The sequence below is a fragment of the Heterodontus francisci genome, chromosome 5 (assembly GCF_036365525.1).
Source record: "Heterodontus francisci isolate sHetFra1 chromosome 5, sHetFra1.hap1, whole genome shotgun sequence".
Taxonomy (NCBI): domain Eukaryota; kingdom Metazoa; phylum Chordata; class Chondrichthyes; order Heterodontiformes; family Heterodontidae; genus Heterodontus; species Heterodontus francisci.
The window spans coordinates 16,482,715-16,497,143 of record NC_090375.1 but is presented as its reverse complement, the minus strand read 5'-3'; the positions used below and the strand labels follow the sequence as shown (position 1 = coordinate 16,497,143).

At 43.6% G+C, this 14,429-nt stretch overlaps 1 protein-coding gene across 3 annotated transcripts in view; it reads right to left on the bottom strand.

Moving 5' to 3' along the window:
• Nucleotides 1–328: 328 nt before the first annotated feature.
• Nucleotides 329–14,429, bottom strand: part of pop1 (POP1 homolog, ribonuclease P/MRP subunit) — a 77,438-nt gene continuing 63,337 nt past the window's right edge. For all 3 annotated transcript variants that reach the window (XM_068031146.1, XM_068031148.1, XM_068031147.1), the window contains 3 exons: nucleotides 13,812–13,966; nucleotides 11,238–11,606; nucleotides 329–2,286 (listed from right to left, as the gene is read on the bottom strand). In XM_068031146.1, coding sequence (XP_067887247.1) covers nucleotides 1,635–2,286; nucleotides 11,238–11,606; nucleotides 13,812–13,966 — 1,176 coding nt within the window. In that variant the 3' untranslated portion in view covers nucleotides 329–1,634. The remainder of the gene's footprint in view (nucleotides 2,287–11,237; nucleotides 11,607–13,811; nucleotides 13,967–14,429) is intronic.

The window sequence follows — 14,429 nt, the reverse complement described above, 5'->3', positions numbered from 1 at the left end:
ATGCACTTTCAGGAAACAAATGAATAAAAATAGACCCCAAGTGCTCAAAATTTTAGTGGCTTGAAGGTACAGAAAGATCTGAGGTGCAATTACACACATCCTTAATAACAGGATTGCAGAAAAGAAACCATAAACAGGGTAAATGGGATTCTGGGCTTTATAGAAAGATACAATGAATGCAAAGATGGTGATGAAAAATCCATGCAAGATACTGGTTACTGTGTGCAGTTTGGCACCCCATTACAGAAAGGGTATTGGCATTATGAACAGGGTGGAATATGGATTCACAAGAAAAATGATTTTCGCAAATGTCTATTGAAGCTGTTTCAATTGCAATGTTTAATAAAAGATAACATTAATACTTTGACAAATGGTTAAGAGCAAAGAGCAGGAAATGAGACTAAAACAGCTGTAGTACGGAAGAAAGTAGGGGTACAGACATAAATTAACCTCCTTATGCCCTTACATTTCTATGATTCAAGTGCAGAAAATACAGAGCTGGACCATCACCATCTGAAGCAAGACTGGCTAACATTTAGTGAAATGGTAACACCCTGTCTCATCTCAGATGCTGATGCATCTGTAGTGTAATTCCAGCATTCTTTTATTACAAATTTCAAGCTGCGTTTTTTTCCCCATCTCCAAACTTTTATAAATCTCTCATTTGGAGTAGTGAGGGATAAAGAGGAAAGGAGGATAGTATTTTTTGCCAAAAGCCATACTTCATTCAGCTTTACATTATTTTAAAACTGTGATCAAGCTGATCATTACTTGAACTGCAAAGTTAAAATGTTACAAATATGAAACAGGCAATTGGGATCACCTCATAGGGGTTTTAGATGACCTGCCAATTTCTCAGGCTACAATATTCCCCATAGTTGAGAAGTTACAAACTGATTTATATAAATTGCAATCTTAAAAAAAGATCACGATCAGAAAACAAGTAGGACCATTCTCAGCAGTTTTATTTTTTTTAGTTACGCGCATGACAGTCTATTTGAGGACAAAGCAAAGAGCTGATTAATTTCATGTTCAGTCCATAAATCCTCCACAATGATTATAATTATGCAAAGAATCATTTTAATGTCACTAAAATATACTGGTGTTACACTGAAATTCATCTACTGAATGACCATTAGAAATTGCCTTTTTTGCAGAATAGTGGTCTTGTAAGTATGGCATGGGAGGATGCAACAAATAAAAAAAATCTGGTCAATAGAGACATCTTTGATTGATACACAGCAAATTCTAGATTCTTCTTCTCATCATCACTAGAATTCAAATCCAACAACTGGATTGTACCATAATAAAAACGGAAAAAACTGGAAATACTCAGCAGGTCAAGCAGCATCTGTGAAGAGAGAAACAGTTAACCATTTCATCAGAAAGGTCATTGCTATGAAACATTAACTCTGTTTCCCTCTCCACAGAGGCTGCCTGACTAGCATTTTCTGTTTTTATTTCAGACTTCTAACATTCGGAGTATTTTGCTTTTGTTACTGGATTGTACTGTTAATCTTTAAAAAAAAAACTCCAGTCTTTTGAAAGGAAATGTAAACATTTAATTTCATACATGCTTTGAGATATTGTTTTTAATTGAACTACCTGAAATTTATATCAGAACTTAGCACCTTTTATACCTCAATATTTATCTTCGCTAATCGGTACTGCAGAGAAGCTGGGTTCCTTACAAGTGCAAAACCACGTTTGTCTGCTGGCTGATTGGACACCAAATGCAAAAGTCCCAATAAACTGACAAATCCCAGTGCTTCTCCACAGCCTGCAGTCAAGGAAAAATCCCCCTGGCTCACATAGCCAATTATTAATCTGGAGCAGTGGGACACCACATTTTGTAGTTGGTCAGGCCATAACCCTTGAATTAAATCTATTCTACAACTGGAAACTGATTTTATTCCCAAATCTTTATCACCAGTTTCTAGATCCTCAGCCAAAGCCCTTTTCTTCTTTCCCTTTAAAGCTTTGCACTTGCGTTTGAAGGGGTCTCTGTGCTTTGGTTCTCGAGGTCCACAACAATTCGGATTTGACACCAAAAGCTGAAGGTCTTCTTTGGAAGGAACACAAATGGTTGAATTAGCAACGGGATTGCCTTTTTTCAGCAATGACAGCCTGACCCAGACAAGGAACCGGGGATAGGAGCAGATGATGGACCTTACAGCATCTGTTGTCATCAGCACCTGTGCAGAACCTCTGCACCGTTGGGTCTGCTGACCCCTGCTGGATGTAGGTCGACACCATGCAGATATCTGTTTCAGCAACTTTCTACTCCTGTAACACAACAGAAAAGTTCATGTCTATAATATCTTGCCTATTCCTGAAATCAATAGAACAAAACAGCAATTTAAAAAAAAAATATATAAACACAATGCAATTAAGTTGGAGAGCAAAGATGTTCCCCAGCTACTTTTCTCCACTACCAACCATCTATTTAAATCCCTCTTCCCTGCCCCCTCCACAATCAGCAGGTGCAGGGAGCTCACGGAATTCTTTGGCATTAAAACCGAAACTGTCTGTTCAGCTGCCTCTGCTGTTTCTTCCCCATCGTCCTGCCCAAGCCAAACCTCCTCAAGCCCCGATTCCATTTCCTTCTCTAGTTTCTCTCTCATCTCAGCTATGCCCTCCCCAAACTGATTTTGCCCACCAGACAGCACCCGCTCCCCTGAACATTTTCACTAAACTGCTGACCACCCAACATTTTTGTCCTTAACAGCAATGTTCCAGTGAAGCTCAGCGCAAGCTTGAGGAACAGCACCTCATGTCCCAATTAGACACACTACAGCCTTCTGGACTCAACATTGAGTTCAACACTTTCAGAGCATGATAGCCACATGGTTTTTAAAAAAAAAATAAAGGCAGTCAAACTTGTTTTTCATGTTTTGCTTTCAGACAGAGCTGTTCATCATACTGCCATTAACACTCTCTCTGGACTAATGCTTTGTCTTTTACTGCAACTATTAGCATTCCCTTTGTCTTTGTTCCATGACATCTGTCAGTTAACTTCTGCTGTGCTCTGCCCTAGCACACACCTTCCTTTTTGTTGTTCTCCCACCCCCCCACGCCCAACCCCGCTTTTTGCTTGCTCAAAGCCTATTCTTTGCCAGTTCTGATGAAAGGTCATATACCTGAAAGGTTAGCTCTGTTCCTCTCTCCACAGATGCTGCCAGACCCGAGTATTACCAGCACTTTCTGTTCTTATTTCAGATTACCAGCAGCCGCAGCATTTTGATTTTATTAACCCAACTTTCCTTCCCAGCTCCCACGCTAGCTGACATTGTAAATAGTTCCCTCTCCTCGGGTAGTGACCCCATCCCATTCAAAACTGTCAGCAACCCATCCCAAAAATCTCTGTCTATACTCTAGGCTGTACCAACTTCCACTCACCCATCAATGGTACTGAAGAGTCATCAGGAATACTATTTTAGTTTGAACTGTGGAAGTAGAACAATGAATTTAACCTAAATTGAGAGAGTAGGACAAGGGGCATTCGGATCCAAAATACTAAAATTTCTTTAAAAAAAAAAAATTCGTTCATGGGATGTGGGCATCAATGACAAGGCTAGCATTTGTCGCCCATTCGTAATTGCCCTTGATAAGGTGGGGGTGAGCAACCTTCTTGAACTACTGCAGTCCATGTGGTGCGGGTACACCCACAGTGTGGTTAGGGAGGGAGATCCAGGATTTTGATCCCATGACAGTGAAGGAATGGCAATATAGTTCCAAGTCAGGATGGTGTGTGGCTTGGAGAAGAACTTGCAGGTGGTGGTGTTCCCATGCGCCTGCTACCCTTGTCCTTCTAGCTGATAGGAGTAACGGGTTTGGAAGGTACGGTCGAAACAGCCTTGGCGAGTTGTTGCACTGCATTTTGTAGATGGTACACACAGCAGCCACGTTGTGCCTCTGGTGGTGGGAGTGAATGTTTAACGTGGTGATAGAGGTGCCAATCAAGTGGGCTGCTTTGTCCTGGATGGTGTCAAGCTTCTTGAGTGTTGTTGGAGCTGCACCCCATTCAGGCAAGTGAGGAGTATCCCATCACACTCCTGACTTGTGCTTTACAGATGGTGGACAGGCACTGGGGAGACAGGTGAAGTACTTGCTGCAGAATTCCCAAACTCTGATTTGCTCTTGTAGTCACAGCATTTATATGGCTGGTCCAGTTCAGTTTCTGGTTAATGGTGACCCCCAGGATGTTGATGGTGGGGGATTCAGTGATAATGCCATTGAATGTCCAGGGGAGATCCTCACTTATTGGAGATGGTCATTGCCTGGTGTGAATGTCACTTGTTATTTAGCAGCCCAGGCGTGAATATTGTTCAGGTCTTGCTGCATGCAGGCATGGACTGCATCATTACCAGAGGAGTTACGAATGGTACTGAACATTCAACCATCCGCAAACATCCCCACATCTGACCTTGTAATGGAAGTAAGGTCATTGATGAAGCAGCTGAAAATTGTAGGCCTAAGTTAGCACCCTGAGTAACTCCTGTAGCAATGTTCTGGGGCTGAGATGATTGGCCTCCAACAATCACAATCATTTTCCTTTGTGCTAGGAATGACTCCAGCCAGTGGAGAGTTTTCCCCTGATTCCCATTGACTTCAAATTTGCTAGGGTTACTTGATGCCACACTGTTTCAAATGCTGCCTTGATGTCAAGGGCAATTAGGGATGGGCAATAAATGGTGGTCTAGCCACTGACGCCCACCTCCCAAGAATGAATTAAAAAAAAAAAATCATTCTCTCCTCAGCTCTGGCATTCATCTCTTTTGTCCATGTTTGAACCAAGGCTGTAATGAGGTCTGGAGCTCAGTAGCCCGAGCAGAACCCAAGCCGAGCATCAGTGAGCAGGTTATTGGTAAGTGCCGTTTGATAGCACTGTCGACGACTCCTTCCATTACTGTGCTAATTATTGAAAGTAGACTGATGGGTGGTAATTGGCCAGATCGGATTTGTTCCACTTCTTGTGGGCAGGACATAGCTGGGCAATTTTCCACAGATGCCACTGTTGCAGTTGTACTGCAGCAGCTTGGCTTGGGGGCGGGGCTAGCTCTGCAACACAATTGTGTGGGAGTTGGTGGCACAATGTTAATGCCAGAGAACGAAGTTCGCAGATGACACGAAAATTGGTGGTGTTGTAAATAGTGAGGAGGAAATCTTTAGATTACAGGGAGATATAGATAGGCTGAGCAGTGGCAAATGGAATTTAATCCTGAAAAGTGAGAGGTAGTGCATTTTGGGAGGACTAACAAGGCAAGGGAATACACAATGGATGGTAGGATCCTAGGAAGTACAGAAAGTCAGAGGGACCTTGGTGTACTTGTCCATAGATCACTGAAGGCAGCAGCACAGGTAGATAAAATGGTTAGGAAGGCATACGGGATACTTGCCTTTATTGGCCGATGCATAGAATATAAGAGCAGGGAGGTTATGATGGAGCTGTATAAAATGCTAGTTAGGCCACAGCTGGAGTACTGTGTACAGTTCTGGGCACCACACTACAGGAAGGATGTGATTGCACAGGAGAGGGTGCAGAGGAGATTCACCAGGATGTTGTCTGGGCTGGAGCATTTCAACTATGAAGCGAGACTGAAAAGGCTAGGGCTGTTTTCCTTGTAGCACAGAAGGCTGAGGGGGAACATGAGTGAGGTGTACAAGATTATGAGGGGCATTGATAGGTTAGATAGGAGGAAACTTCTTCCCTTAGCGGAGGGGTCAAGAACCAGGGGGCATAGATTTAGGGTAAGGGACAGGACGTTTAGGGGCGACTTGAGGAAACAATTTTTCACCCAGAGTGTGGTTGGAATCTGGAACACACTGCCTGAAGGGGTGGTAGAGGCAGGAACCCTCACAACATTTAAGTAGTATTTAGATGACCACTTGAAACGCCATAGCATACAGGGCTACGGATCAAGTGCAGGAATATGGGATTAGAATAGTTGGGTGCTGTATGGTCAGCAGAGACACGATGGGCCAAAGGGCCCGTTTCTGTGCTGTATAACTCTTATGACTAACTAGTAATCCAGAGGCCCATGATAATGCTCTGGGGGAACAGGTTCAAATCCCACCATGCCAGTTGAAGGATTTTAAATTCAATTAATAAATCCAATTAATTAATAAAAATCTAGAATTGAAAACTGGTCTCAATAATAGTGACATGAAACCATAAAAATAAAAAAAAACTACAGCTGGGTTGTCATCAGGACCCGTTCCTTTGCTACATCGAGAGAGTGCTTTCTTGATATAACGTGGAGTAAACTGAACTGGTTGAGAACTGGCATCTGTGATGATGGGGATCTCAGAGGGAGGCCAAGATGGATTATACACTCAGCACTTCTGGCTGAAGATGGTTGAAAACGCTTCAGCCGTGTCTTTTGCATTCACGTGTCGTGCTCTGCCATCATTGTCGATGGGGATGTTCGTTGAGCATCTTCTTTCAGTTAGGTCATCGAATCAGAGTCAGAAATTCAGCATGGAAGGAGGCCCATCGTATCAACGCTGGCCGACAAGGAGCGATCCAGCCTAATCCCATTTTTCAGCTCTTGGTCCATAGCCTTGTAGGTTATGGCACTTCAAGTGCCTATGAAGTTCTTTTTAAATGTAATGAGGGTTTCTGCCTCTATCACCTTTTCAGACGGCGAGTTCCAGACCCCATTACCCTTTAGGTGAAAAAATGCCCCCCCCACCCCTCCCCGAAACCCCGCTAAACGTCCTACCCCTTACTGCAAATCTGTGCGCCCTGGAACAGTCAACCAAGGTGAATAGGGCCTTCCTATCCACTCTATCTAGACCCCTCAATTTTATACACTTGAATTAGGTCTTCCCTCAGCCTCTGTTCCAAAAAAAACCCTTGCCTATCCTATCTTTCCTCATTACTAAAATTCTGCAGTCCAGGCAAAATCCTCGTAAATCTCCTCTGTACCCTCGCCAGTGCAGTCACATCTTTCCTATAGTGTGGCGGCCAGAACTGCATGCAGTACTCCAGCTGTGGCCTAACTTGTGTTTTATACAGTTCCAGCATAACTTGCATTACCTTGCACTTCTCTGGAGTGAACTCCATTTTTTTTTTTTTAATTCATTCATGGGATGTAGGCGTCACTGGCCAGGCCAGCATTTATTGCCCATCCCTAACTGCCCTTGAGAAGGTGGTGGTGAACTGCCTTCTTGAACCGCTGCAGTCCATTTGGGGTAGGTATACCCACAGTGCTGTTAGGAAGGGAGTTCCAGGAACTTGACCCAGCGACAGTGAAGGAACGGCAATATAGTTCCAAGTCAGGATGGTGTGTGACTTGGAGGGGAACTTGCAGGTGGTGGTGTTCCCATGTATTTGCTGCCCTTGCCCTTCTGGCTGGTAGAGGTCACAGGTTTGGAAGGTGCTGTCTAAGGAGCCTTGGTGCATTGCTGCAGTGCATCTTGTAGATGGTAGACACTGCTGCCACTGTGCGTCGGTGGTGGACGGAGTGAATGTTTGTAGATGGGGTGCCAATCAAGCGAGCTGCTTTGTCCTGGATGGTGTCGAGCTTCTTGAGTGTTGTTGGAGCTGCACCCATCCAGGCAAGTGCAGCGTATTCCATCACACTCCTGACTTGTGCCTTGTAGATGGTGGACAGGCTTTGGGGAGTCAGGTGGTGAGTTACTCGCCTCAGGATTCCTAGCCGCTGACCTGCTCTTGTAGCCACGGTATTTATATGGCTACTCCAGTTCAGTTTCTGGTCAATGGTAGCCCCTAGGATGTTGATAGTGGGGGATTCAGCGATGGTAATGCCATTGAATGTCAAGGGGAGATGGTTAGACTCTCTCTTGTTGGAGATGGTCATTGCCTGAAACTAGTGTGGCGCAAATGTAACTTGCCACTTATCAGCCCAAGCCTGGATATTGTCCAGGTCTTGCTGCATTTCTACACAGACTGCTTCAGTATCTGAGGAGTCGCGAATGGTGCTGAACATTGTGCAATCATCAGCGAACATCCCCACTTCTGACCTTATGATTGAAGGAAGGTCATTGATGAAGCAGCTGGAGATGGTTGGGCCTAGGACACTACCCTGAGGAACTCCTGCAGTGATGTCCTGGAGCTCAGATGATTGACCTCCAACAACCACAACCATCTTCCTTTGCGCTAGGTATGACTCCAGCCAGTGGAGGGCTTTCCCCCTGATTCCCATTGACCTCAGTTTTGCTGGGGCTCCTTGATGCCATAGTCAGTCAAATGCTGCCTTGATGTCAAGGGCAGTCACTCTCACATCACCTCTCAAGTTCAGCTCTTTTGTCCATGTTTGAACCAAGGCTGTAATCAGGTCTGGAGCGGAGTGGCCCTGGCGGAACCCAAACTGAGCGTCACTGAGCAGGTTATTGCTAAGCAAGTGCCACTTGATGGCACTGTTGATGACACCTTCCATCACTTTACTGATGATTGAGAGTACGCTGATGGGGTGGTAATTGGCCGGGTTGGACTTGTCCTGCTTTCTGTGTACAGGACATACCTGGGCAATTTTCCACATTGCAGGGTGGATGCCAGTGTTGTAGCTGTACTGGAACAGCTTGACTAGGGCGCAGCAAGTTCTGGAGCACAGGTCTCAGTACTATTGCCGGAATATTGTCAGGGCCCATAGCTTTGTCAGACACAACATGCCCTTAACCAGTCTGTACTGACCGTGTTTGATTAATCTATGTCCCTCAGAATTTTTTCGCAATATTTTTTCCACCTCCGAGGTTAGGTTGACTGGCCTGTAATTACTCGGTCTTTCTCCCTTTTTAAACGATGGTACATCATTAGCGGTGCTCCAGTCTTCTGGCACCACACTTGTAGCCAGAGAGGATAGGAAAGTGATGGCTACAGCCTCTGCTATTTAGTCTCTTGCGTCCCTCAACAGCTTATAATATATTGTTTAATTGTCCACCATTCAGGACTGGATGTGGCAGCAGTACAAAGCTTTGATCTGCTCTCTTGGGAGTGGGATTGCTCAGCTCGGTCTAAGACCGATATTAGGGAGTTCTCTTTCAAACAAAGAGCGATCAATGTGTGAAATAGACTCAGATAAAGTGAAAAAGAATCATTTAAAAGATAATTGGTGCCGCAATAGGGGCACTTCAGAGTCTTTCTGAATTGATGCAATAGGTAGAACGGCCTTCCTGATCCACAATGATCTTGTGATGGTGTCTTTTTCCCATTTTCTGCTGTCTTTTTGACCACATATTATTCCCACAGCTGATTTTCCCTCCAGTTCTGTGGCAAAGCACCTGCTTCCCACAGTCTTATGGCTGAGTGCCACTGTAAGCACAAGTCCATACTGTATTCTTCCAAGTACATTGAGACTCCAAACACACCAACTGCAGAACTCAGAGTCAGAGTCATACAGCATAGAAACAGGCCCTTCGGCCCACCGCGTCCATGCTGACCATAATGCCTATCTATACTATTCCCACCTGCCTGCATTAATTCCATATCCCTCTATGCCTTGCTCATTCAAGTACCTGTCCAGATGCCTCTTAAATGTTGCTAATGTTCCTGCCTCCACCACCTCCTCTGGCAGCTCATTCCAGATACCCACTATTCCTTGTGTGAAAAATTGATCCATTTTAAACCTCTTCCCTCTCACCTTAAATCTATGCCCTCTAGTTTTAGTCACCCCTACCATGGGAAACAGACTCTGGCTATCTACCCTATCTGTGCCTCTCAATTTTATATACCTCTATCATATCCCCTCTCAGCCTCCTTCGCTCCAAGGAAAACAGACCCAGCATATCCAATCTCTCTTTATAACTCAAGCCCTCCAAAGCAGGCAACATCCTTGTGAATCCTTTCTGCACCCTCTCTAGCTTAATCACATCTTTCCTGTAGTGCGGCGACCAGAACTGCACACAGTACTCCAAATGCGGCCTAACCAACGTTATGTACAACTGTAACATGACATCCCAACTCTTGAACTCAGTGTCTCGGCCGATGAAGGCAAGAATGCCATACGCTTTCTTCACCACCCTGTCTACCTGTGTTGCCCCTTTCAGGGAACTATGTACATGCACCCCAAGGTCTCTCTGCTCAACAACACTCCCCAAGGCCCTGCCATTCACTGTATATGTCCTGCCCTGGTTTAACTTCCCAAAATGCATCACTTAGCACTTGTCTGCATTAAATTCCATTTGCCAATCCCTTGCCCACTTGATCTATATCCTGTTGTAACCTTAGACAACCTTCTTCACTGTCCACTACACCACCAATTTTGGTGTCATCTGCAAACTTACTAATCATGCCCCCTACATTCACATCCAAGTCATTACTATATATGACAAACAACAGAGGGCCTAGCACTGATCCCTGCGGCACGCCACTGGTCACCGGCCTCCAATCTGAAAAACAACCCTCCACTACCATCCTCTGCCTCCTATCACCAAGCCAATTTTGTATCCAATTGGCTAGCTCACCCTGGATCCCATGTGTTCGAACCTTCTGGACCAGCCTACCATGCGGGACCTTGTCAAAGGCCTTGCTAAAGTCCATGTAGACAACGTCCACCGCCCTGCCCTCGTCAATCCTCTTGGTCACCTCCTCAAAAAACTCCATCAAATTTGTCAGACAGGATTTCCCACGCACAAAGCCATGCTGACTATCCGTAATCAGACCTTGTGTTTCCAAATGCATATAAATCCTGCCTCTCAGAATCCCTTCCAATAGCTTTCCCACCACTGATGTAAGGCTCACCGGTCTGTAGTCCCCTGGCTTATCTCTGCTGCCCTTCTTAAATAAAGGCACAACATTAGCTATTCTTCAGTCTTCCGGTACCTCACCCGTGGCTAACAATGATACAAAACTGAGGTAACATTTTAGCATTTATATCTCTCGATTTAACTAAAGGTGGAGAGAAGGGAAGACAGTATTTTTTTCTGGTCATTAAGGTAAATTGGTGGATTTTTTTTTTTTTATAAAGTATAAGGAACAGTTCCCTGGCGCACCCGATATCAACTTCCAGTCTCCTGGTTAGCTGAAGTAATAGAATGGAAACAATTCTGCAGGTTGACAGGAATATATATGAGCTGCAGTTTCTCAATGCACTCACCTATGAAAGGGTGATGCTTGCAGAATGCAACTGTACCTGCAATTAAATTGTGTTACTTAATCACTGAATCATAATCTCATTCATTCTACCGCTACTGCCCAGAGAAGAATATTTTCATTAGCAAAATCATCTAATAACCTTTTATGAATTTAGGAAGAAAACAAGTCATATAAATACCTCAATATAGAAACATGACCATTTTTTGCAAGGGTGTCTCGAGTACTTGGATTTTGGATATTTTCACATCCAGTCTTTGGTTCAAGAATGGTCACACTTTCAGAATTCTCTTCCATTTCCTCCTCCAACTCGGGAGGTTTTTCTTCATTTGACATTTCTTCAGCAGCTTTCTTTTCGTGTACCCCAATCTGTTCCTTGTTGGTGTCCTGCACTTCAGGCTTCAGCTCTTGTTCTTTGCCACTGACAGCAAGTTTGATACCACCAACTTTGTTTTGGGTTTCCCATTCTTCTACTAGTCGTTGCCAAGGGCAACGAAATGGAGTCATGGTGCCGTGATGAATATAGTTAGGCCTCTTGGCTGGTGGGTACCTATAGAGAAGTCTGGTACTTAATTCACAGAAAGAAATGTCCATAGCTTCAACTTGATCTTTCAACATTACCAAGAGAATTTAAAAAATACAACTACAGCAGGCCATGATATAAACCAGGATTCTATGGCCTTATGAATCTGCCAACCACCGATGCGAACATACAAATTAGGAGAAGTAGGCCATTTGGCCCCTCTAGCCTGCTCTGCCATTCAATCAGATCATGGCCGATTGCTTTGTCTTGAATGCCACACTCCCATCTACCCCCGATAACCTTTGATTCCCTTGCCTAAAGAAGAATCTATTTATCTCAGTCTTAAAAATATTCAGGGCGGCACAGTGGCGCAGTGGTTAGCACCGCAGCCTCACAGCTCCAGGGACCCGGGTTCGATTCCGGGTACTGCCTGTGTGGAGTTTGCAAGTTCTCCCTGTGTCTGCGTGGGTTTTCTCCGGGTGCTCCGGTTTCCTCCCACAAGCCAAAAGACTTGCAGGTTGATAGGTAAATTGGCCATTATAAATTGTCACTAGTATAGGTAGGTGGTAGGGAAATATAGGAACAGGTGGGGATGTTTGGTAGGAATATGGGATTAGTGTAGGATTAGTATAAATGGGTGGTTGATGTTCGGCACAGACTCGGTGGGCCGAAGAGCCTGTTTCAGTGCTGTATCTCTAATCTAATTCAATGACTCCGCCTCCACCACCTCCTGAGGCAGAAAATTCCAAAGTCGCACAACCCTCAGAAAAAAATTCTCATCTCTGTCCTAAAAGGGCAACCTCTAATTTTAAAACAATGCCCCCTAGTTCTGAATTCACCCACAAGAGGAAACATCCTTTTCATATCCACCTTGTCAAGACTGTTCAGGATCTCATATACTTCAATCAAGTCTCCCCTCCCTTTTCTAAACTCCAGTGAAAACAAGCCCAGTCTGTCCAACCTTTCCTCATAAAATAACCCGCTCGTTCCAGGTATCAAATGAGTAAACCTCCTCTGAACCACCTCCAATGCATTTACATCCTTCCTTAAATGAGACCAAAACTGCACACTGTATACGAGATATGGTCTCACCAATGCCTTGTTAAATTTGTTAAATTAATTCATTAATCTCTTTATGGCAAGTGCAAATTTGAACATTAAAACAAAAACTAGTGCATTTATTTCCATGGTGCTTCGAAATGTCAGACTCACTACCAAAGAACAAATAAGTCACTCTTACTTTCAGAGGGCTGTCCAAGTAGTCATAAAGACACAGGAAATTACAGGTGTTACTAACTACCAATGTGAATCCAAAAACCACGTGAACTGTTAGGACAATTTTTTTTTGTCCCTTTGGATACAGTGGTGGAAGCTTAGGTCAATAATAGCATTTATAACAGGGATTATAATTTGAAAAGAAAATTATTCAAGGATATTTTCTTGATTTTCTCTATTAAAAGATAAAGTAAAGCCAATTTGTCATGCCTGCTGCACTCCAATTAAACAACTGCATTTTGAGTGACGCCATCAGAAAGGCACAGCACGGATGAAACTCCAGGAAAAGCAGGACAGGCAAATGAAGGTACAAACACTGCAATGTGCTGCAGAGCTGAATTATGACATAAGCACGTCACAGGGTTTATCTAGATGTCTTAATTGAAGAAGGAAAGCCAGGCAGGCACAGGAGACAACATTTACCAGAGTATTTCACTTTGAAACACAGAAAGATGGCAGAATCAAATCGTGCTTCAGCTGAGCAGAGAATCACACTGACTGCACCAGTACAGAAGCCAGTGATACACTCAGGGCAAAGCTTGCAAAAAGTTATAATAGGGCTTCCATTTAAAAAACTCAAAACACTGGATGTCAAATAAAATCAAAAGGTGTAGATAATTCTGTTTCCAGGGCTGAAGATATTGGAGACTGGTTGTAGCTAATACAAAAAAAAATTGAATGACGAGGACACACGCACATGGGAGACCATCCAAATTTCTGCCCAGTTAAATTAATGATGGGCTCCATTGTAGGTATTTACTCTTTCATACCCAATTCATCTGAATTTGCAGTGCCTAGGCCATGCTATCGGCCCAGATGCTAGGCAGAAAAACTTAGCCCAAAGTATTAACCTCAATTTTTTTTTATATGTTGATGGAGTTACTATGCAGTTTCAGTTTTTATTTCATGGCAAATTAAATTGCTACATTGCTATCTGTAATTGGACTAGTTGCTTACCTCTTATATTTGCCCATTAGCTCCTTCTCGGTCTCCTCACTATGCTGGATGCCTGCTGGACAGTCTGGAAAATCATCTGGGAAGCGTGGAAGTCCCTTGTACTGAGAATGTTTGACTCCTTCTTGCAAACCTCCTGCTCGAGCACCTCTGTAGATCTGGAAAAATGGTTACAAACTTATGCAAAATCATTGATTCAAAATTGAGAAAAATAGACAATATCCTGCTCTAGCATTTGTAATTTAACAGTCCAACAAAATAACTAGCGAAGATTCACATCTGAAATTATTTCTACATTTCAAAAAATGACAAAGTAGTTTTAAAAAAATGGAATTTCCCTTAATCAACGGCCACATAACTCAAACAATGGGCCAAATGGTCGCCTGCACTGAATCATTCTATGATTCTATGTATAATTCAGATTAGCAAACACTACTGGGTATGATGGGCCAAGTGGCCTCTTTCTGTGCCATAAACTTTCTATGATTCTGTCTCTTTCATAAGATTTAAAAGAGATTTTTTTTTGGTTGTAGAAATGCAATAAGGAAGCAATACAGAAAAATTGATAGAACTGAAAAATGGAAAAGGCAACAAGCCCCAATGAAATGCATCCAAATGTTC